We start from the raw sequence: 25,277 nt of genomic DNA, 5'->3' as shown, positions 1-25,277 counted from the left end.
AGGGATATGGGGGTAGGTCAGGAAGGTGGAGATAAGGTAAAATGATGGCCATTATCATACTGAGTGGCAGCACAGACTCTGGAGTAGTCTACTCCTGCTCTGATTTCTGATGCTTTCTTCATGTCCACATGCCTGTGATGTGTTTTGCTTGGTATATCTGATTAACCTTGTTTTTTTTTTTCTTTATTTTTGTCTGGCTATCTCTATAACTGAATTAGTTTATTCAGCTAACAAACTCATCTGAAACTTTTGAATAGCTGGCAGGGAGTTGATCCTGATCTGTGGAGCTTATCTCCATACAGTACACAGGGTGAAGCACAAGGAAGAGTGAAGGCCATCCAGGTTCAATAACACAAAAAATACCATTCTACAGGATAGATAATATTGGAAAGGCATTGGAGGGAAATACTTAAACAAAGCTATGGAATGAGTAAAATTCAGAGCATAAAAATCATGGGAGATTTCAAAACAAGTGTTTTGACAGGAAGATGTCGGGAAAGTTGAAAACTGGAATTGGGTAGTTACCCTGCATTCAGGCTGCATTTCTTCCCCAGAACCTCGGAAGCCCAACAAGAGATGAATCACTGCTGCATCTAGGAGTTTAACATGAAGCAGAACAGATAAGAACATTAAAGTTTCAGTGAAAATTGAGGCAATAATACTCACAGCCAAATGAAATTTATACAATAATTGAAGAAGATTCTAGTAAGGAAAGGCAGAAATGTAATATATAGAAAACGCTTAATATTAGGAGATGGGAATACAACTTGGAGAAATAAACTGGAAAGAATATTACTGGACAATGAGATAGAACAGCAGTGGGAATTATTTCAAATGGAGTTCAGTGGACTTCAGGAGAAATAAATTGCATGAAAAAGATACAGTGCAGCCAATGCTTCTTCTTGAGCTCTCTGCCCACAGGCATACTGACCCACAACATCATAATCTCCATTATGGGAAAGGTAAAGAGGCAGGTCCTGAATCCACCCCAGCTGGAGCGGGGATTGAATCCTGTGTTGTTGACAACAACCTGTTTCACACCAGCTTTCCAGCCAACTGAGCTCCCATGGAATACTAGTTGCTGTGGCTGCCTGCATTTTTACATGTATTATGGCACAGTGATGGTAAATGCTGAGCTGCTCAAATCTCAGAAACTTGAAACCCTGCCACAGCTGTTCTTGCAATTTGTATTTTTTATTTCGAGATGCGGGCCTTGAATTCAGTAGTAATAAGACAACTGAGTCTTAGAGGGTTATTACCAACCTAACTTAAACGTTTATTAATAAAATAAACAATTTTAAGCACATACATAGGACTAAAAATTACGACTATAATAACTCCTCGAATCCCTAATTAATCTAGCTCACAGTTACACCTCCGGTAAGGCAACAGTAAAACAACAGAGATTTCAACAGACCTAGGCAAAGCAGACAATACCCTGGACAGCAATATTTAAAATGGATTCTCTTAGCTTCAGTTCCTGGAGACAGCAGCTTGGCGCATAGAGGCTGGAGGCTTTTCACACTTGTTAGACCTTAGAAGCCTTCTTCTTACATATAACCTCATCTCTTTTATACAGGTTTCTCGCATTTTAACGTAAATCCCATTGTTCCAATATGTCTTTGCAACTTTTTCCATAATATAAATTTTCCATAGTACTCCCATTATCAGTAATCTTTGGGAAATATGAACACACTGTTTGGCTTAACCTCTGTTGGCTCAGTGTAGCATCTTACAATCTCTTTGAAATTCATAAAAATGCAAATGTTCTTCACACCTCACATTCTACAACTTCAGACATATTTATGTACTTAGCATTTCAAACCTAGTTTCCCTTCGGATACATCAGAGGACCCAGACCAGCTGTCTATAATTCAATTCAGCGGCATCTGTAACAGCTGCTTCCATGATACAGATCACTGCCTCCTCCAGAGGGCTCAGGAGATGCAGGCGTGCATGTCCTCCTCTGATTCTGCTCCGCTCCCTGTGGTTATGGATCACATTGTCCTGTGAAAGATCAAATAGAGAATGTCAGTGAGCGTGCTGAGTGTTTGAGTGATTTGTGTTTGAGTGATGTGGGTATCACAGTTGGAGGAGGTGGAGTTGTGTGAAGTCTGTGAGAGCTGTGTGCGAGGTTGGCAGCATTTCTGAGTGTTTGAGGCGGAGCATCTGAATGTTAGACCCAAGTCCTGAATGCCCGGGATTGCAAATGGGTGAGTGATGGGAATGTGGTGTATGAAGCAGTGTGAGAGGTGGCTGCTGTGGTGTGTAGGGAATGTCACATGAAGATGTGGCAAACAGTCAGGATGATACCAATCAACTACAACAGGACAGAGATAGACTAGTAGAATGGGCAGGCAAGTGGGAGATGGAATTTAATACAGAGAAGTTTGAGGTGATGCATTTTGGAAGAAGGGATAGGAGGAGGAAATCAGTGCAAAATACTATGCAAGGTCATAGGGATGTGGGGGTTTATGTACATGGGTCTTTGAAGGTGGCAGGAGGTTTTGAGAATAATTAGCAAAACATTTGGAATTTTGGGCTTCATAAATAGAGGTATTGAGTACAAAAACAGGGAAGTTATGATGAACATTTATAAAGCCCTGGTTAGGCCACAATTAGACTACTGCTTCCAGTTTTGGTCACCATGCTTTAGGAATGAAGTGAGGGTCCCCGAGAGGGTTCAGAGGAGATTTCCCGGAATGGTTCCAGGGATAAGGGATTTCAGCTGGAAGGTTAGGTTGGAGAAGCTGGAGGTTGGAGCTGGGGTTGTTCAACTTGCTGAAAGGGAGATCGAGAGTAGGTTTGATAGAAGTGGACAAGATTAATACAGTGTCAGATAAGGTAGACAAGAAAACCTGTTCCCATCAGCAAATCATACAAGAACTCAGGTACACAGATTTACAGATTATGTCAACAGACATTGAGGACGGGGATGGGGAAGGGGGTGGGTTGCAGAGTGTGGGGGAGGGAGAAATGAAGCACATTTTATTTTTGACTCAGCAAGTGGTAATGACCTGGAAGTCACTGCCTTCGAGGTTAGTAAAAGCAGAGATAAACAATGGTTTCAAAAGGAACTTGTTTGAACACTTGGGGGAATTAAACATGCAGGGATATGGTCATCGAGCAGGTCAATGGGACTGGCTGGATTGCCCTACACAGAGCTGGCTTGGACTCTTCTGTGCTCTATGACATCATCATTCCTGACCAAAGTGAGGGAATTGAGCTTCAGGTGACCCTGCTGTCAGCTCATTGGGGCTAGACTCTGGGAACTGACCACCATAATTGCCGTCTGATGGTGTTGCTTTAGGGCCTCCGGCACAGAACACCCCCACCCCACACTTCCCCATACACTGCAGAGAAGTGGGCTCTCTCTTCCATCCAAACCCTGGACTGTTGCCTTTAGAGCTGCATCCAAGAACCAGGGATCCCTTTCTCTTCCGTGTCGTTCCATTTCGAGTGCTTTGTTTTACAGGCAATTTTTGCAAATTGGCAGCAGCTTCCTTACAATTAGTACAGTTCCCCTTTAAGAGGGGCAGGCTCGCTGGAACAGTAGCCATGCAAAACTGCTTTTCCCCCTTTCAGGTATTCAGCAAGCTAACCTCACAGTGAGCTCTTGCCTGAAGCTACACTCATGAAAATGAATATAGAGGAAGAAGGGCAACACCTTTTCCCCATAAATTCAGTGAGTGATTCACTCTGTGAGTGTGTGTGTGTGTGTGTGTGTGATTATACAAACAGCAAACTCTCCGAGATTAGATACAGAACATTTCTACTCCAGCATCCTGATACTGACTGTGAGGAACTCCATGGAAGATAATGAAAACTCTCTTCCTGCTGATTCAATTTCTGCTCCTGACTCAGCCAAGTCCGACTGCAGGGAATGGGTTTCTCCATCCTGATAGTAAACACCGGCACATTTCCCCAATCCCTTCACAGCCAGTGTTCAGAGAGGATTCTTTTCAAACTACATTATTCTCTTTGAATTTCACAGTTTAATTGTTTGAACATCACAATATAATTGGTTGAATTGTTATTTATGAAAGACTGAAGAATTTAATGTAAACCAGTTGCACAGGTAAATTCCCTGAATGATTAGTCACTATCTGAGCGGCTGGAGGGGATGGCGGGTGTTGAGGGCTGATCCAAACAGACCGGCAAGAAAAGGGCAGTGCCGAGTTGGTGGATCACAGCCGGATGAGTTACTCGGTTGGGAGACTCTGTAATTGGCCTCAGTACCCAGGAACCACAGAGGAGTAACTCCCAGTTGCTGCTCCCCATCGCTGCTACCTGCTGCAGTGTGAGAGTGCAGATTGTGTGTGAGGACAGAGTCGGCAGTTCCCTCAGTCCCTTTCCTCCACACACACTGTCCAGTCTAACAGGTGAAGAATGAGGAATTCGGAGCGATACTGGAGGTGTCTGTGGGATCAATCCCCAGGCATGAGTCAGCTTTTCATAATGAGGGCAAGGAGTGAGAGTAAGAGGGTTTAAGACAGGTTTATTTAAATTGATTAATACTGCAGCTTTCACACAGATTGAGGTGTGAGAACACAGATTGTGTCGATAAGAGAAGTGGTTAATTTATCCATTGTCACTCTGCCTCAGTTGGGAGTTGAGTGAACAAATTGTGGGTTGATGTCCCACTCCAGTAGATCCAGACCAGCACTGGGGGAGTGCTGCACTGTTGGAGGTGTCATGTTTTGGATGAAAAGTTAAACTGAGACCCTGTCTACTTGTTAATGCCAAAGGTTATATCTGGTACATTATTTGAAGAGCTGGCAGTTCTCCCTGTGTCTTGGAACATCACTACTCTCTCAACCAACATGACCAGAAACTCCTCACCCCGTCAAATCTCATTCACTCTTTGTGAGAATTTGCTGAAAGCTGATTGGCTGCAATGTTTCCTATAAAACAGTGTCAATACTTCGAAAGCAATCGCCAGTCTGTGAAACTCTTTGGACTCTTCTCATGACAGGAAAGGTTTGATATAAATGTCCGATCTTTCATTTCACTCTCTCTGGTCTGAGATTGTGGATCTGGTGGGGTCCAATCTGAGAAAAATCCCTTGGACTGCCCTTCAGGACAGAGAGTGAGTCTTGTACAGGTCGAGGGGAGGGAGGGATGTGTGGGTTTTAATTGAAAATAAAAGAGGTGAGGTTGATGTGTGATCCAGAGTCATTCCAGTAACACTGATAGAGTCAGCTTCATGTTTTCACATTGATCTCCCTCCCTCTGTGTACAGAACAATCACTCAATTCATTCTTCATTTTGGATTTTAGTGTACAGGCAGGCTTACTTTGTGAATGGAGGAGAAACTCGTCAAAAGGCCTGTGAGGAAACTGGGGAGTTTCTCTTTAGAGAACCTGACCAGTCAATATGTTGTGTTCGAATACAGTGAAAGATCTGGTGATGGATTCCCAGCAGCCCAAGCTCTCCAAGTTCTTACTGCATGAAATCTTCGTTCCTGGGAAACAGGCTGTTTGATTGTTTCAGTCCAGTGAGCCCTGACCCTGTGTTGCTGCTGTCTGAATAATGGGCTGTGCTCTGAAATAAAACTTACTGCTTTGATCACAGCTTCATATCCGTGTCTTGTTTCTCTTTAGGATCAGTGTGTCCCAGGACAAGGTGTTTAGGGATGAATGAGGCTGGGAGAAGATGTGGGAATTGCAAGGAATGGGAAGTGGGGATCACTGCAGAGAATCTCTGAAAGTTCAGAATAACCCAATAAAGAAGGGACTGAGAGAAGATAGGGGTCTTAGGGTGTCAGCACTCTGACCATCCACAGAGCAAGCTACCTCACAAATATCAGAGGTGGGAGAAGGAGTGAAGGCTATGGAAGGGGTTTAAGGGGACGAGGAAAGTGGGTCGGGAATTGGTTCATGGGGCGGGGAAGGGTTTCAAAGGGAGGATTGGTGGCTAAGGGGGCAGAGAAGGGGTTGGGAAGAGGAATGTTTTCGAACGTACGAACATATGAAGATAGGAATTCGGAGCAGGAGTGGGTCAATCAGGCCCTCGAGCCTGCTCTGCCATTTGATAAGATGATGATCGATCTGATCACGGCCTCAACTCCACATTCCGCCTGTCCCCATAACATTTCACTCCCTTGTTAGTCAGGAAAAAAATCACCCTGTCTGCTGAAATTTCAATAAGATGGACATTGTTGCAGATTGAAGGAGCATCTCCTTCACTCCCATTGAGGGAGCAGGAGAATTCAGCGGGAATTGCTCACTTTTCATGGCTTCCTGGGAATTGACCAAGTTTCGCTGGAAGCAGCAGCGAGACAGGGACTGGAATCCTCGGCCCTCAGATTACAAAGCTGATCCTTTCCCAGTGGGTCAGAGGCTGGGGAAAGGGTTTTACCTGGTGGGGAAGAGTTTCAGTGGGTGGGGAAGGAGATCAGGAGGAGGAGACGAGGGTGCAGTGTTGATGGGAGGGGGGTTGGGGCTCGTTCAGTGGTGCAGGGCTGTAGACAGGTTTCAGAGGGTGCGGCCATCACATACAAAATGGGCTGAGTGGCCTCTTCAGTGTTTTCTGTGACTCCTTTCTATGTTTCTATGAAAAATGCAAAATATTGCATGTATGTATTTTCCTTCACAAACTCAGAACATCCCAAAGAGCTTTAGAGACAATGAATTCCTTTTAAAGTGTAGTCACTGCTGTGGGAAATACAGAAACTACATTTCACTGATGTCAATTAAAACAGCAACTGGACTGCGTAAAGCCAGAGGGTGAGAGAGGAGGAACCCGGGGGAGAGGAAGGGGGAAACAAATGGAGGGAATGGGATCCAGGTAGGGGAAGGAGGAAAGCAAGATACAGGCAGAGGGGTTTCGGGAGGGAATTCCAGATCTTTGGGCCCAGGAGCTGAAGGCACAGCCACCAATGATGGAGTGATTAAAATCAGGGATGTCCTGAAATTAGTGGAGCTCAGGTTTCTCAGAGCATTGTCGGGCTGGAGGAGATTCCAGAGATAGGGAGAGGTGAGGTCATGAAGGGATTTGAAAACAAGGGTGAGAATTTTATAATTGAGACCAGGAGTCGGTATAGGTTAACGTGCACAGGGGTGATGGGTGACCGCCATTTGGAGTGAACTCAGATCTAGGAAGCAGAGTTTTGGATGAGCTTCACTCTCTGGAGGGTGAAAAATGGGAGGTTGGCCGGGAGTGTGTTTGAATGGTCAAATCTAGAGGTAACAAAAGCATGGATGAGGGTTTGAGCAGTGGATGAAGGTTTCAGGTACAGGTGAGTTGAGGCATGGAGACATGGGAAGGTTGTGGCATAGTGGTGTTGGTAATTATTGGTAATTAACCAAATTGGTAATCCAGCGACCCAGGGTAATGTCCTGGGGATGCTGGGTTCGAATCCCACCACAGCAGATGGTGGATATTGAATTCAATTTTTAAAAAAGTCTAATGATGACCATGAAACCATTTTCAATTATTGTAAAAACACATCTGGTTCACTAATTCCCTTTAGGGAAGGAAATCTGCCGTCCTTACCTGGTCTGGCCTACATGTGAGCCTCAAGGGCAATTAGGGATGGACAATAAATGCTGGCCTAGCCAGCGACACTCACATTAAAATAAAATGTGCAATGTTACAGGCGGGAAATAGGTGATCTTGGTGAAGGAACTGGTATGTGGTCAGAAGCTCATTTCAGGGTGAAGTGAGGTGCCGAGTTTATGAGAGTTTGTTTCAGTCTCAGACAGTGACCAGGGAGACGGATAGAGTCAGTGACCGGGAATGGAATTTGTAGTGTGGTCTTTGGTCTTCTGAATATTTAGTTGGGGGAATTTTCTGCTTATCCAGTACTGGATGTCAGATAAGAAGTCTGATCATTTAATGACAGTGGAGGGGTTGTGAGAGCTGATGGTGAAGTGGAGCTGGGTGTTATCAGCATACATGTGATAACTAACACTGTGTTTTCAGATAATGTCACCAAGGGGCAGCATATTGATGAGAAATAGGAGGAGCCAAGGATAGATCCCTGGGGGATTCCAGAGGTAACAAGAGGAGGAGTGGGAAGAGAAGCCATTGCAGGTGATACTCTGGAAAGATTAGAATGGGAGCAGGCGAGTGCAGCCTGACCCAGCTGATCAATCCCTCCTCATCCTTCTCAATCTTTGACACTGTTGACTTCACCATCCTCCTCCAATGCCTTTTCACTGTCAGGTCAGTGTTCACAGCAGGTGAAGATGATAATGTACCTGATATTCGAGGGGAACCAATGATGATTCAAGGACTAGGGATCAGTAAAGTTAACGAGTGTAGCGAAGACGTGAATTCTTGATCACCTGTATCTCGGGAGGCAGCACATCCACCTCAATATGTGCGGTGAGTGTGACAGGATAGGGGCATTCTGCTCTGTCAGGAACACCCAGACTAACTGTAAGAGAGAAGCTGTAACTCAAACCAAAGAATGAGGGATATCCACTCAGAGTAAACTGAGCCTGAGAGAGCGCACAGGGAAATCACAGCCCTGTATGTACTGAATGAGCTACTTTCACCAGGTGTGGTGCAGAGACACATAGGCACACAGTCTCTATTCCCAGCCTGCGCTCAGTGAGGTGCTCTCACCCAGGCACTGAAACCCACATATGGGACACAGGAAGATCCCAGTCTCTGTACTGAGTGGTCTGACTCCAGGGGTTTGATGAATTACAGCAACACCTCCACTGGTGAGGCTGGTGAACTGCAGCATGACATGTTTACATAGGAAGCTACCATTGGAAACCCTGAGCAGAGAATTCCAAAGATTCACAGCGATGAAATTTCCCCTCATCTCAGTCCTAAATGATCATTATCTGAGACAGTGCTCGTGTTTTAGATTCCCCAATCAGCAGAAACAATCTCCCAGTTTTTACCGCATCAAGCCCCATTCAGAATCTTGTATGTTTCAATGAGATCGCCTCTCATTCTTCCAAACACTAGAGAGATAAAAAAGCCCAATTTGATCAGCGTCTCATCGTAGGACAATCACCACATCCCAGGGACCACTTTAGTGAAACTTTGCTTCGGTTTTAAAATTCACTCCCAATTCAGTTTCATAGTTTCACATAGAAGGAACAATCTGTAATGGGCAGGTAGGAAGACCCATTCACAACATTCTGTAACGGGACCCAGTCCAATTCAATCATTGTAAAGATAACACATCACAGATTAGAGATTGATGCCTGGTGACAGGAGCAGCCGAGGGAGTGAATCCAGAGTCCAGGCTTCTGGTGTAAGAAGTTAGAAAGTGACATTAAAGTTTCTGCACTCCAGCGGTTTAAGGTTAATGAATTAACATTTCCCAATAAGTAAACACATTGGAAAAGGAGAAGGCTGACACATTCCCTTTAAATCCACTCTAACTGAGTGGGAGGAGGTGGAACATTAACAGGTGAGGCCAAGAAATTGGACAAAGGGTCAGGGACCAATGTTTAGTTTACATCACAAACACTGAATAGAGAACCAGACATTCCGCTGGGAGAGAAACTGCATTTTGGAGAAACATGTGATCGGATTGGAAAACATTGGAAAATTGACCTACAATCCTCCAGCAAGATATTTATCATTAACTCAATATGGGAAAAGATGGTGCAGCTTTTTCAGGGAGATTGTGGGTGGCTCTTAAAAGAGCCGTTGTGTTTTGAATGTTTTTCAGTCCATTGCGGGGTTTTACTTGGAGCTGGTGTACTTGGTCACCGCCTTTGTCCCTTCCGACACGGCGTGCTTGGCCAGTTCCCCGGGCAGCAGCAGGCGCACGGCGGTCTGGATCTCCCGGGAGCTGATGGTGCTGCGCTTGTTGTAATGGGCCAGGCGGGAAGCCTCACCCGCGATGCGCCCGAAAATATCGCTCACGAACAAGTTCATGATGCTCATGGTCTTGGAGGAGATGCCGGTGTCGGGGTGAACCTGCTTCATCACTTTGTAGATGTAGATGGCGTAACTCTCCTTCCCCAAATTTTCCTGAATATTCCTGCCCTTTACTCAGAGGTTTCTTTCACCCTTTCTTGGCAACTGTTTCCTTGTTCTCTTCTTTTTTTGCCTCCAGAAATATACTTTATTCATAAAATTTGTAGGAGTACGTTGCAAACCATTTCAACTTGAAAATTACCGCAAGTGCAACAAAGTTCAACTTGTCCCCATCCCTAGGTGCCTGACCACAGTTGTAGTTCCCCTGATGTTTATAATATATGTTCCATGTCAGGAATACAGCCCAAGGGTAATTGTTTTCAAACTGAAACATTACAGAAACTGCAACAGAATTCAACTTGCCTTCATGCAGCAAGTTCCTCTCTGAGGTGCTTCAATCCAATTTCTGTTGCTCTTGATATTCAGAAAGTACAATCAATGTCAGGCATACAGCCCCAGAGGTGCTATAAAATTCTTCAGGCCCTCAGTGCACTATGGGTGAAAGGCATTCAGCAGTGACCTTTCCCCATTGAACCTCTGTGGTGGCTGTTCTAAGCTTTAATGTGTTCCTCAGCACATAGTCTTCGATCTTGGAATGTGCCAGTCTATATCACTCAAAAGATAGGCAAGTTTCGGGCAGACCAAAGAGCCGATGATCCTCCAGCTGCAGTTGATGTTTATCTTGGTGTGTGTCCCTGGGAACAGGCCATAGAGCACTGAGTCCTACATCACAGAGCTGCTCAGGATGAACCTCGACAAACACCACTGCATCTCTAGCCAGACCTTCTTGGAAAAGGTACATCCTAGAAGGTGCAGAACAATGGTCTCTTCTCCACTACAGCCACCGAGTGTGATGAGCAGAAGGGGAGAGACTTTGGGCTTGTAGGAAGGACATGATGGGGAGGACCTTTCTCACCACCAGCCAAGTTACATCCTCGGGGTTGTTTGAAAGTTCTGGTGATGATGTTTTCTGCCAAAAGACTTTGATAGTTCACTGAGCAGGCTATCTGACAGAATCTACCATCGCCTTATCCTGCTGTACCTGTAGATCATTATGTGGGTACCACTGCTGGATGGAGTTGTCCTCAAAGATATTTCTCTGCATAAAATTTTCCACAAGTGACCCATCCTCATGACACCGGGTCAGGTAGAACCTCAGCACATATTGACACTTGTTGTTTGCTTCCCGAGGGTCTATGCACAGCCTGATGCAGCCACACACAACAGGGCCATTAGGATGAGGGTGATGTTGGTCACTTTTTGTCCCCATTTATCTAGAGGTTTGTATGCCATGTCCCTGTGAACATGGTCCATTTTCAACCTCCAGATAAAACAGATAGTTTGGGTGATCACCACAGTGTAGGAGTGATGAAAGGGCCAAACCTGCACCATGTACAACACCAAGAGTGTTTCATACCTGATGAACAGTTTCTTAGCAGTAATGGAGAGGGAGCGTCTCTCCCGCATGCCCAGTTTTTCTTTGCCCATAGCTACTTGCTCCTTTCAGTCTCCAGTGCATGCCCAGGACCATATCCCCAGCACTTTCAGGCAGCCTGACCTGACAGTGAAGGGGACAAAGGAATGGTCAGCCTAGATCCCCAAAGAACATGACGTCACTCTTGCCACAATTTAGCTTGGCTCCCGAGGCCAGTTTGAACCAATCACCGGTCTGTACACTATCAGTGGATCCAAGCAGAAGACGATGACGTTGTCCATGTACAGGGAGGCTTTGACCTGAGTGCCTCCGCTGCCTGGGATTGTCACCCTTCTTATACCCGAATCCTTCCTGAAGGACTCAGCAAAAGGTTCTATGCAAAATACGAACAGGAGAGGGGAGAGAGTGCTTCAGATTTATCGGAAAGATTTCCAATTCTCACCCATTGGCTGAAACTGCACTACTGAGGTTTATGTAGAGCAGCTGGACCCAACTGCAGATTCCCTCTCCAAACTCCATTTTGGAGGGTAGATCCATCAAGTAGGCGAGTGATATTCTGCCATAGGCCTTCTCCTGGCCCAAGCTGATGAGGTAGGTCTCCAGCCACCCCCATCCTGCAATTATTTCCCTGAGTAGTGAGAGGCTACCAGATATCTTCTTGCAATGTACAATGCAGGTCTAGTCAGGGTGGATCACCTGCCTCAGAGCCGATTGGAAATGGCCATGGACAGAATTTTGTAGTCCACATTCAGCAGTGAAATGGATCACAGAATTTTAATTTCTTCCCTTTCCCGCTATTCAGCGATTGGATTTCTATTCTGTCTCTTCAGATATTCGTCCTCTGTAGCTATGTGAATGTGGCCTATCAGTAACTGATATTTGGATAAAGCTTTTAATCTATGTCAGTTTGTGGCAGTTGATTACAACAATTAATTCATAACATTTAATCTCCAATTTATGTTTTTTTAAATCTCCATACCATGCAGCTTCAAAGGAAGTGTTTTCCTGTGTTCCTGTCAGTCTCTCCTATGTCAGTCTGTATTTTAATCTGCACCTGTCAGTCTCTGCTACATGAGTGTGGGTTTGACTCTGTCTCTTTCCATCTCCCAAATGTGGATGTGGCTTTTCATCTGCTATTGTCAGTTCCTGATAGATGACGATCTGTTTTTGTTTGTATTTGCCAATCTCTGTTCAGTGAATGCAGGTTTTGTTTCCACCAATCACTGATGTGTGTGTGAGGGTTTTACTCCTTGTCTGTCAGTAGGTAATTTTGTATTTTATTCTGTACTGTTGGTATTTGGTATGGAAAGTGTTTTTTTTGCTCCATATTTCTCAGTCTGTGGTATGATGTGCAATTTGTCTGTACATGCTCATTTCTGATATGTGAAGGTTTTTTTTACCCTGTGCATATCAATATTTGGCATAATTGGGTGTTTTTTTGTAGCTTCTAGTTTCTTATTTTGAGTGTGGCTTTACTGTGTTTCTGGCAGTGTCAGGTATGTGTGAATGAGTGTTTTTTTTAAACTCCCTGTATCTATAAGTTTCTCATATGTGAATGAGACTTTGACAATCTACCTGTCAGGTTTGGTAGGTGTGAGTGTGTTGCACAATGCAGCTGTCAGTTCCTGTTGAGCCAGTGATGGTCTTACACATATACTAGAAATTAACAGGGATGATGTAAGTGTTTTATTTTGGACAAGTTGGTTGCTTGCCAGTGAGTTTAGTTTCACATTGTGTCTTTCTGTAGTTTGAGAGTGTGGGTTTTAGTCTGTATCTCTTGTTTTTTTTTTTGAGATGAGTGGGCATTTTATGCTATTATAATTTCCATTTCTGGAATGTCAATGTACCTTTTACACTGAATTGGTCAGTGTCTGATGTGTGAGCATGCCCTTTACCAGCCATTTTCTGTTATGAGTGTGGGTTTTAGTCTGCCTACCATTTTCTGTCATGTAATTGTGGGATATACACTATTCTTATTAACTTCTCTCATGCAATTGTCACATTTAATCTTAAAAAATAAGAACATAATAAATAGGACCAGGAGTAGGTCATTCAGCCCCTTGAATATGCTCCACTATTCAATAAGACCATGGCTGATATAACTGTGACCTTTCCTGCCTGGCTTGCAAAGCCTCGACTCCCTTGTCAATCAGAAATCAGTCCAACACAGCTTTGAATTTATTCAATGGCCCAGCCTCCACTGCTCTCCAGGGAAGAGAATTCCAAAGTCTAACCATCCTTTGGGAGAAAAAATCCTTCTCATTGCAGTCTAAAATGGGAGACACTTTATTTATAAGCTGTGGACCATAGTTCTAGACTCCTCATGAGGGGGAACGTCCTCCCAGAATCTGCCCCATCAAGTCCCCTCAAAAACTTATATTTCTAAATAAGATCACCTCCCATTCTTCTCAACTCCGCTGAGTATTGGCCTAAATCGAGCAACCTTTCCTCATACGACCAATTTGTCTCATTTATGTCAATGTTGGTTTTACTCTGATTCCCTCACTGTCCGATATGTGATTGTGCGCTTTGTCCTGTAACTTTTGGTTCCTGCTAAGTGTCTGGATTTTAATCTCTATCTGTTAGACTCTGCTATGGTTGTATGCATTTCCTGATTTATTATGTCTAACTCTATAACCGTCAGTTAGTGGTGTGTCTGTGTGGATTTATATTCAATATGTGATTACCTGCCATGTTAGTGTTGTTTTCACTCTGTACAAGTCAGTATTTTGGAAGACTGGGTTATATACTGCACCGGTCAAACTTTTAAGTGGGGCAATGTGCTTTAATCTGTTTCTGTCAATCTCTTTTATGCAAGTACCTTATTTTATATCCACCTGTCCGTTTCTGAAAAATGGGTGTAATCTGTATTCTGTCCTGCCCAGTTTCTGGTTCAGTGAGAATTAGTTTGCTCTATCTCCATCTGTTTCTGCTATGAGAATCTGGGCTTTATTGTGCAAGTCACTTACTGATGTGTGATTGTGGATTTTAACTGTTTCAGTTTTGGACATGTGAACTTAATTATTTGTGCCTATTTTTGTTACATGAGTGTGTATTTTATTTTGTTCCTGTCGTTTTTTGCTGTAGTGAATGCTGGTTTTGCTTTGGGTCTGTCAATTTCTTAAACATGTATCTGGGTTTTCCTTTGTACTTGGACATTTCCAGTGTGGAAGTAAAGGCCTTACTCTTTATATGTAAATTTCTGACAAGTGAATTGCTGTGAACCTCAGTGTCTAATTTGTTATTTTTGGCTTTAATCTTTACCTGGCAGTTTCCAGTCTGTGAATCAGGATCTTCTTCTGCACCTGTCAGTTACAGCTACGTGAGTGTCTATTTTTCTCTGTACAAGTTAGTCTCTGGTATGGAAGAAAGGTTTTTCTCCTGTACCTTTTAAATTCTGGCAAGTGAATGTGCGGTCACTCTGTGCCTATCAATTTGTTAGATTTTTTTTAGATTTAACTCTGCAATTGTGTGTATCTGATCTGAGAATGTTGATCTAATTCTTTACCTGTCAGTTACTGTAACAGAATATGTTTTTATTCAGTACCTCTTCATTTTGTTTAATGAGATGCAGGTTTTACTGTGAACCTTTTAACCTTTAGAATGTAGATGTTGCTATGATTCGGTGTCTGTGTCTGATTGGTGAACATTTGTATTCATTTCCCTGTCTGTTCAAAACCTGTGAACGTTGATTTTATTATGGACTTCTTTATAATTGAGATGTGACTGTGGGTTTTGTGCTTTGCCTGCACGTCTATGATAAGCGAGTGTGGCTTTTTCCCTGCAATGGGATATCTCGCTCGAGTGTGACCATCTTTTATTTGTGCTTGTTAGTTTATGGTAAATGATTGAAAGGTTTAATCTTACTCTGCCAAACAACTACTACAGCTTGATGAACAGGTCAAAGCAGGTCCACAGTGAGTAACTGACCTTTGCACTCCTTAAAGCCTATTCTGCAACTTACAACCTACTAGTCAGAAGTGTGATTAAATACTTTCCACTACTGAGTGCACTCCCAACAACACTCATGCAGATCAATAATATTCTGGATAAAGTATCTGAGTGACACACAATTCATGAGTCTATTCCCTCCCCCACTCTCACACAGTTTGTACCACCTATGAGATCTGCTGCAGCAACTCAAAAAGACTACTTCAACAGCATCCTTCTAACCCGCAACCTGTTATACCTAGAAGAACATGGACAGAAGGTGCCTGGAACAACACCACCTGCAAAGTCACCCCCAATTCAAACACCATCCTGACTTGACAATATGTCACCATTCAGTCATCATCACTGGGCAAAATCCTGGAACTTGCTACCTAACAACAAATTTGCCACACCTATGGGTGACAGACAGCATCAGACAGAAGGCAGTCCACCACCGCCTTCAAAATGACAATTAGGGAGGGTCAAAACTCCTGGACTTTCTAGTGAGACAAACATCCAAAGAAGAAATCAAACAATATTAGTAATTGCTCTATGTGTGAAATACATTTGTTCAGTATCTGCTCATCAGTCTGTGAGTATGTAAATCATTTTGTATCTGCCAGTCACTGCAAGTGAATGGTTGTGGGATTCATTATGTATTCATCATTCTCTGCTTCACTATGAGAGTTTTAGACTAATTCATTAGCTGATAATTGTCTGTCTTTATCATATTCTGGTAATGAATGTGCTTGTTGGAATAATTCTATATCTGACTGTTTCTGGTCCTAAATGCAATTCTGGGATTCATGCTGTAACTTCCAGTTCTGTGAACTGTACACGAGTGAGATTTGTTCAATATCTGTCACTGTTTTTTTGTGAGATGGTGGAATTCATTCTCTATCTGCAAATCTTGTACCATGTGAGAGCATAGGGTTCACTCTGCATCTGTCAATCTCTGGACTGAGTGTGTGTGAGAGATTTATTGTGTGTCTGTCAGTCTCTGCTTCTATATGCAAGTGCTGATGTCAATCTGTACCTCCCAGTCTCTGCTCTGTGAATGTGGTCACATTCACTGTCTGCCACTGTTCTGTGTGATTGTGGGATTCATTCTGTGATCATAAGCCCTTGGGACTCAGCAAGTGTGAGAGTCAATCTGCATCTCTCCATTTCTCATCCATTATTAGGTTAATTCTGTAATTGTCATCCATTGGGGCTGTGTCGTTATGGCCTTAATTCTCCATCTGTTAGTCTCTGATTTGGGATGAGAGTGGGATATATTCTGTATCTGACAGACTCTGGTCATGTGTGTCAGTGTGGGATATTTTCTCTTTCTGCCATTCTCTGGTACTGAATGGGACAGTTAATTTAGTTCTGCATCTGTCAGTCTCGTGTGCTTTTTGCAAAAGAGTTTTTAATAATGTATCTGTCTATGCTACTGTGTGTGAACATGGGATGAATTATGTACCCATCAGTCTGTGGAACTGAATGTGATTTTGTGATCCATTCCATCTGTCAGTCCCCAGAATTACAACTGAATGTGGAGCTCATTCTGAAGCTGCCAGTATCTGGAAGTGAGTTAGAGTTTGATGTTAGTTCTGCTGCCATCAGTCTTTGAATAATTATATGTGTACCTGATTCATTGTGTATGTATCAGTCTCTGGTATTGTATTCAAATGCTGTTTTCTGCCTGTATCTGTCAGTTGTGGTACTTTGTACGAGTGCAGGATGAGCTACATAAATGCAATTCTTTGATCCTGTGATTGCTCTATTCAGTTTGCTTCAAGTTTTCTGCTGTGAAATGAAAAGTGTGTTTTATTCTTTGCTTTCATTCCATTTCCTGTGGAGTGTAATACTGTTGCATTCAACCTGCTTCTGTCAGTCTTTTGTGTTGCATGTGAATGCCTTATTCCTTCTGTATCAGTCATCTCCTACAGAACTCCAGAAGCTTGACATCACCCAGGACAAAGCAGCCTGCTTGATTGGTGCCACATCCACAAACATTAACTCCCTCCACCACCGACACACAGTAGTAGCAGTGTATATCATCTACAAGATGAGATGTAGGAACTCACCAAGCCTCCTTAGACAGCACCTTCCAAACCTGTATTCTATATTTTTCAATCTTAACTGCTCAATGTGAATTAGTTATTGTTGGCCATCGGTCTCAGGTACAATAAGTGAGTCTGGACTTTGTGATACCTTTGTCAGTTCCTGGTACTGTATATGACAGTGGACTATATTCAGCTTCTTTCTGTCAGTGACAGTGTATATGAAAGTAGCTTTAATTTTGTATTTGTCAATCTCCAGATTGGATGTGTGCTTGGAATTATTGTTTAAATGTCTGTTTCTAGGTGGGTGAGTGAATTTTGGATTTATTTTCTATCTATGCATCTCTGGTGTTGAATGTAACTGGGATTTCATAAATTATGGTATCAATATTTGTTTACCATTTGATTTCTTGTAAAATATTTATTCAATGTTTTCTTTCACAGCCATAGGTTACATTCAGTAGTTTTGTATGGGATATGTAGTGCTGTTCAATTTGTATCTCTGTGAAAACAAATTGAAATGATAACATATACATCGATCTGATACATGGCCTGGTGTGTAATTCGTGCAGTTTTTAAAAGGAAATTGATACTTTTACTCGATGTTCTCATCTAACACTTTGTGAGATTTTGGAACTGGTATTTAATCTGTAGCCCAGTCTACACTCTGGGATACTTAACAGCAATCCATTCTGTATCTCACAAAAGGGTAAATGTTGTCTGATGGAGTTAATAATTGGTATTTAATTTGTGGACAAGGTGACACTGTGTACTTAAAAATAATATTGGGTTTGCTTTTGCCCTGGGATTGATGTATCTAGTTCTCAGTTGTACTAGGTTGGAGTGCATTGGAAACAACTTCTCCCACCAATGCTCTGTTTGAATATTTTATTGAAAGGGCACCTCTCAACCTTTGGACCTATGTGGGTCTCTATACAGTTTCATTTTGGCCTAAAGGCCTGGCAGTATCTCTGTGCTTTGTGAGTGGTATTGTACTTACTGTGAGTTGGAACCATCAGGCTGCACTTTTCCTTGTTTCGAGGAATCATCTGGTTCCTTCAATTCTTTCCGTGCACACAGGAAATATAACTCCTTCACCTGAAGAATAGGTGAAGTAGAAGGTACAAAAGTGATCAATGTATTTTTTTCAAGTAATAATTATTATGAAGAATCAACAGAGCAAAACCAACAGCACACGCAGTACTGGAACAATCAGTTTCTACTCATCTGTTATTTTAAGTAGATTTGTAACAAGTTTGTGACCTGCAGAGACAACCTGTCCTGTGCACTGCTCCTTGAATTAGACTATCTGATGGAGAAATGACCTTTGCAAGGGTCAACTTTCTCTTTACATCTCCCTTTGAACTAACTGTACACCCGGAAACAAGCAGGCACAGTTTAAAATGTCTCTTTCACACTTCTCACCTGGTGCCTGAAATTGATCTTCTTTGTGTAACTGGAAACATTGTTATTGTGCGGCTATTTTCCCCGCCATTCTCTGTCCAATAACAAGGGACAGTGGGAGCCGGGACTAAGCCAGGAAGCTTCACTCGGGTTTGGGGAGAGAAAGCAGCAATGATCTTCAATGGCGAGTTCTTCTCACTCTGTCCAGACACTGCTCGAGAATGGCCTCTCCCTTCCCCCCGCTCACTCCATGTTCCGGGAGCAGCTCGTGTTCCAGGGAGCCCATTAAAAACAGCCGCCGCCTCCGCCTCAGCTGCCCGGACACTCAATGCCAATCTCTGAGCATATCTGCGGACGCGGCTCCAAACCGATGCGCTGCTTTAAGCAGATGCTGTTTGTTCACTTCCCTCTGGGGCGGTGATGTCTCCGATCGCTGCTGAATTAAATCCTATTCCGCTCACTGAGTGAATGACGCTCTCGGCCATTGTTGGTGGACTTGTTGCGCATGCGCTCTTATCCTCATGGTGACGACACTGGGGACGGGGTTAAACAGCGCATGCGCAGATCTCCGCAGCAATTCAGCCGCTAAAATCAATGGGAATTTTCCCCATTTCACTCTCATCACAGAGAGAACAAAATCCCCGAACCTGTGTCGGCGCGGGGGGCAAGGGGCGTTGGGCGCGAGTGGACGTGTAGCAGAAGCGGGGACCATTCGCGTTTGAAGCTCTGTTTGTCCCATTTCGATATTCAATTTGCGTCCATCCCCTGCAGATTGTTTGTTATTAAACTGTCTCTCATCCCGTTAAATTTAGACTTTCTACAATCTCGGATATTAGTATTTGTTTAGTTTTCACATTTTTGAAAGTTGTAATTGAATTGTATTCCATTATGCTCACTCGTAATAAAATCATTGATCATAGAGTCAATTACTCAATACTAACTGTATTCTGGCCGTCTCCCCCGACCTCCCTCTGGACCATGACCCCACCGCCGAACATCAAGCCATTGTTTCCAGGACTGTCACTGACCTCACCTCCTCTGGAGATCTTCCCTCCACAGCTTCTAACCTCAATCTCCCAACCTCGGACGGCCCGCTTCTACCTCCTACGCAAAATCCACAAACAGGACTGTCCCGGTAGACCGATCTCGTCAGCATGTTCTTGCCCCACGGAACTCATTTCTTCTTATCTTGACTCCGTTCTCCCTCCCCTTGTACAGTCTCTTCCCACCTACATCTACGATTCATCTGGTGCCCTATATCAAATCAACAATTTGTAGTTCCCTGGCCCCAACTGCATCCTCTTCACCATGGATGTCCAATCCCTATCAACCTCCATCCCCCACCAGGATGGTTTAAGGGTTCTCCGCTTCTTCCTTGAACAGAGGCCTGAACAATCCCAAACCACCACCACCCACCTCCGACTGGCTGAACTTGTTCTCTCACTGGACAATTCTTCCTTGAACTTGACTCACTTCCTCTAAATAAAAGGTGTGGTTATGGGTAGCCGCATGGGTCCCAGTTATGCCTGTCTCTTTATGAGGTATATGAAACATTCCTTGTTCCAGTCCTACTCAGGCCCCCTCCCACAACTCTTTCTCTGGTACATCGATGACTGTGTCGGTGTCACTTCATGCTCTCGTCTGGACTTGGAAAAATGTATTAATTTTGCTTTCAATTTCCACCCCTCGATCACTTTCACATGGTCCATCACTGACACTTCCCTTCCCACCCTTGACCTCTCTGTTTCAATTTTTGGTGATAGTCCATCAAAATTCAATACAAGCCCGCCAACTCCCACAGCTACCTCGACTACAACTTCTCACACCCTGCTTCCTTTAAGGACTCCATCCCATTTTCTTAGTTCCTTTGTCTCCGCAGCATCTGTTCTGATGATGCCACTTTCCAAAACAGTGATTTTAACATGTCTACCTGGTTCCTTAACTGAGGTTTCCTGCCCACGGTGGATGACAGAGCCCTCAGCCGTGTCCGACCCATTTCCCGCGCCTCTGCCCTCACATTGTCCTCTCCCTCCCTGAACCATGATAGGGTCCCCCTTGTCCTCACTTTTCACCCCATCAGCATTCAAAGGATCATCCTCCGCCATTTCCACCAACTCCAGGATGATGCCACCACCAAACATTTCCTCTCTTCACCTTGCCTGGCGGCATTCCATAGGGACCGCTCCCCCAGGACACCCTGGTCCACTCCCCCATCATCCCCTACACCTCAACCCCCTACCACGGCACCTTCCCATGTGACCACAGAAGGTGCAACACCTGCCTCTTTACCCCCCCTCCTCAAATACAAGGACCCAAACACTCCTTTAGCAGTGCTTCACTTGCACTTTGCTCAATTTAGCCGACTGCATTCGCTTCTCCCAATACGATCTCCTCTACATTGGAGACACCAAACGTAGACTGGGTGACCGCTTTGCAGAACACCTTCCATCTGTTCGCAATCATGACCCGGACCTCCCTGTCGCTTGCCATTTCAACACCTATCCTACTCTCGTGCCCACATGTCTGTCCTTGGCCTGCTGCAATGTTACAGTGAAGCTCAACGCAAACTGGAGGAACAGCACCTCATCTTTCGACTAGGCACTTTACAGCCTTCTGGACTTAACACTGATTTCAACAACTTCAGATCATGAACTCTCGCCTCCATCCCCACCCCCTTTCCGATCCCCCTTTTTCCAATAATTTATATTTTTTTTAATGTATTTTTCTTTTCCCACCTATTTCCATTATTTTTAAATGTATTTCCATCCATTGTTTCATCTCCACCTTTTAGCCTATTTTGATCCCTTCCCCCCACCCCACCCCCACTAGCGCCATCTGTCACTTGCTCGTCCTGCTTTCTACCCTTAATGTCACCATTACCACATTCCTTAGATAATATCACCACCGTCAACACCCCTTTGTCCTTTTGTCCATGACATCTTTTTTAATCTCCCTTTTGCCTCCACCTATCACTGGCCCTCTATCCAGCTTTACCTGTCACACACCCCTCAAACAGCTTATATTTCACCACATTTCTATATTCTCTCAGTTCTGATGAAGAGACATACGGACTCGAAACGTTAACTGTGTTCCTCTCCACAGATGCTGTTAGACCTGCTGAGTTTTTCCAGCTACTTTTATTTTTGTTTTGGTGCACTATGGCAGAAAGGTCTTAGACAGCGACCTTTCCCTATTGCGCCTTTGCGGCAGCTGCCCCAAGCTTTAGTGCTTCCCTCAGCACATAGCCCTGGACCTTGGCATGTGCCAGTCTGCAACAGTCAGCCGGGGAAGACCAGCAAGTTTCAGGCAGACCAAAGGGTGTCTTTCACCGAGTTGATGATCCTCCAGCTGCAGTTGATGTTTGTCTCAGTGCGTGTCCCTGGGAACAGCCCATAGAGCAGAGTCCTGCTTCCAGAGATTTTCACAATCTCACACTTTCACAAAGAATGAGGAAATCCTCTCTCATTCGCTTCTCTTACATCTTCGGAAGGAATGGTGCTGCGGGCGTTGCTGATTGGTGATATGAACATTATGAGAGGCAGCACAAAGTGACCAATCAGATATCTACTGAACTCACCAATCCGGAGACTCCACGGAATGAGGGCGGAAAATACCGGCGCCAAATTATCAGATTCCAACCGATTTTTTTCAAATTTTAAAAGCCCGCCAAACTTCTCAAAAAACAGGACATAATATAGTACTAATTGGAAAGAGCTAATTCAGTATACGAATGTTAGATTTACTTAATCTCGCTCTCTCCTTCCCTAGTCTACAGTTTATCTCTGTCCGTTTCTGATTTTCATTCTGGGTTTATCTATCTAAAAACAAGCTGAAAATATCGGCGCCAAGTTTAAGGAATCCAAACTTTCTGTTTATTCGACTTCGAAGACGGACGATATATTTATAAAACAAAAAATAGTGTTCAGATAGAAATTCCCATTAATAGTTAACATTTTATCCCAAGTTCCAGATTTGCTTTTAGAATCCGGAATCCATTCGGGGTTAATTTCGATCCTTTATGAAACCCTTTAACCAGCCGGCAGAAAGTCTCATTTACACATTTCTGCAAACGGACGGTTTATTGTAGATATTCGACAGTCAAAAGTTAACATTTTTGGTGTAAATTTGCCAGCGTTGAGACTGAAGGTTCTTCACAACCGGGGCTGATAGGAAATGAACTGATCGATTATGGAGACCAAACTTGACCAGAACTGGAAACTGTCGCATTTGCGTTCTATTCTCCCTCTCTCTCCAAAACCAGGGAAAGGGGCCGAATATGAACACGTGTGAGTACAAATTACAGAGGGTCAGCGGACAGTCATTAATTTATGGGCCATTATTAACAACAGCGAATGATTGAACAGAGTGATAAATCTACATTAGCCTGAAAGTGGGAAACAAAACTAACAGAAAACATCATTCGAAAATGTTCAAATTAGAAACACGACAAACATTGAGATGATATAGCTTTCTCGGAGAGATTGTGGGTGGCTCTTAAAAGAGCCGTTGTGTTTCGGGTGTTTTTCAGTCCATTGTGGGATTTTACTTGGAGCTGGTGTACTTGGTCACCGCCTTTGTCCCTTCCGACACGGCGTGTTTGGCCAGTTCCCCGGGCAGCAGCAGGCGCACGGCGGTCTGGACCTCCCGGGAGCTGATGGTGCTGCGCTTGTTGTAATGGGCCAGGCGGGAAGCCTCACCCGCGATGCGCTCGAAAATATCGTTCACGAACGAGTTCATGATGCTCATGGCCTTGGAGGAGATGCCGGTGTCGGGGTGAACCTGCTTCATCACTTTGTAGATGTAGATGGAGTAACTCTCCTTCCTCGACTTTCGCCGCTTCTTGCCGCCCTTTCCTGCCGGTTTACTCACCGCTTTCTTGGCGCCCTTCTTAGCAACTGGTTTCTTCTTCTCTTCAACCATTTTCAATCTCAATTTCAGACTCAGAAATAAACCAAACCCTTTCCGTCCGCTCATTAAATAGACAGTCTGACAGATATATGCTAATGAGGAATGAGGGAAAGAATTATTCTGATTGGACATTTTTAAAACAAAATGGGACTTATATGGTGTTTTTTTTGATTGGATAGCTAAACCGACCAATCATATTCAGGTTTCTCCACCAATCATAATCCTCCTTACTGCAATCAGGAAATACATTTTACAAAACAAAATAAAAACAGAATTACCTGGAAAAACTCAGCAAGTCTGGCAGCATCGGCGCAGAAGAAATCAGTCAACGTTTCGAGCCCTCATGGCTCTTCGGCAGAACATTTTACAAAGCCCCTCTCCAGCCGGAGTTTCTCAGTGTGTAAAGATACATCGGGAAATGTCGCCTGGCTGTCGGTGCGAGGGGCTGTATAGGAATGTGGGTTCATTCAGGAACTGTGAGTGTCTGGACTTCTTCTTATCGTGTCCACGGACAGTCTCATTTCCAGTTCCATAAACTGACAAGCACAGGATACAGCAGACACACACTGTACCACAGCTTCAAGAACAGAATGCACCCACTGTACTCTATCCCCCTACCTCACACATTAGCAGAGCGTCAGAGAACCAGAAGGAATCCTGCATCCCCGGACGGTCCCTCGCACCGACAGCCAGACAACATTTCCCAATATATCTTTACACACAGAGAAACTTAGGCTGGAGAGACGCTTTGTAGAATGTGTTGCCTGGTTTCAGGAAATGGGCGAATAATTGGTGGAGAAGTCGAAATCTGATTGGATAATTAAAGACACCAATCAGAAAAATACGAGAGAAGGAGCTGTCATAGTTTAAAAAAATGGTCCAATCAGAATCACGGTTCTCCAATCCTTCATTTACATAGGTCGTCTGTCAGACTATCTATTTAATCGGCGCTCGGAAGGGATTTGTTTTATTCTTTGTTTGAAAGTGACGATGGTTGATGAGAAGAAACCAGCTCCCAAAGTGTCAGCTGTGGCTCAGTTCATAGCACCCTCGCCTTTGAATCAGAGGGTTGTGGGTTCATATCCCACTCCCGGAAACCAAGAACTGTGATTGTACTCGAAAGAGTTGCAATCTGTGACTGTTGATAACTCGAAGAAACCAGCTCCCAAAAAGGGAGCCAAGAAAGCCTTAAAGAAACCGGTAGCAAAGGGCGGCAAGAAGCGGCGAAAGTCGAGGAAGGAGAGTTACGCCATCTACATCTACAAAGTGATGAAGCAAGTTCACCCCGACACCGGCATCTCCTCCAAGGCCATGAGCATCATGAACTCGTTCGTGAGCGATATTTTCGAGCGCATCGCAGGTGAGGCTTCCCGCCTGGCCCATTACAACAAGCGCAGCACCATCAGCTCCCGGGAGATCCAGACCGCCGTGCGCCTGCTGCTGCCCGGGGAACTGGCCAAGCACGCCGTGTCGGAAGGGACAAAGGCGGTGACCAAGTACACCAGCTCCAAGTAAAACCCCAGAACGGACTGAAAAACACTTTGAAAACACAACGGCTCTTTTAAGAGCCACCCACAATCTCTCTGAAAAAGCTATTTCACCTCAATTTTTACTTTGTCATGTTTTAAATTTGAACATTTCGAACTATGTTATTTTCA

At 44.0% G+C, this 25,277-nt stretch overlaps 2 protein-coding genes and 2 long non-coding RNA genes across 5 annotated transcripts in view; 1 reads left to right on the top strand and 3 right to left on the bottom strand.

Annotated features, from left to right (window-relative positions):
* The window catches only part of LOC144670421 (uncharacterized), a 918,626-nt gene that overhangs the window by 658,452 nt on the left and 234,897 nt on the right, over positions 1–25,277 (bottom strand). The gene's annotated exons all lie outside the window — the stretch shown is intronic.
* Positions 192–19,252, bottom strand: LOC144670480 (uncharacterized). 2 transcript variants are annotated; one of them, XR_013573884.1, is made up of 4 exons: positions 18,733–19,252; positions 18,308–18,405; positions 1,826–2,007; positions 192–593 (listed from the first exon to the last, which is right to left on the bottom strand). It is a non-coding gene; the product is annotated as an uncharacterized LOC144670480 (long non-coding RNA). The 2 variants fall into 2 exon arrangements; XR_013573885.1 differs by lacking the exon at positions 192–593 and having other exon boundaries at positions 1,207–2,007.
* On the bottom strand, positions 22,570–23,631 carry LOC144670216 (histone H2B-like). The gene has a single exon (XM_078532702.1). The coding sequence runs from the start codon at positions 23,629–23,631 to the stop codon at positions 23,254–23,256; it is 378 nt and encodes a 125-aa protein (XP_078388828.1). The 3' UTR covers positions 22,570–23,253.
* LOC144670214 (histone H2B-like) lies at positions 24,038–25,248 on the top strand. The gene is made up of 2 exons (XM_078532701.1): positions 24,038–24,076; positions 24,775–25,248. Exons 1-2 carry the CDS (start codon positions 24,038–24,040, stop codon positions 25,132–25,134), a joined length of 399 nt encoding a protein of 132 aa, XP_078388827.1. The 3' UTR covers positions 25,135–25,248.

The sequence above is a fragment of the Cetorhinus maximus genome, chromosome 31 (assembly GCF_964194155.1).
Source record: "Cetorhinus maximus chromosome 31, sCetMax3.hap1.1, whole genome shotgun sequence".
NCBI lineage: Eukaryota > Metazoa > Chordata > Chondrichthyes > Lamniformes > Cetorhinidae > Cetorhinus > Cetorhinus maximus.
Note: the sequence above shows the minus strand (reverse complement) of the source record. Positions and strands in the feature narration are given on the sequence as shown.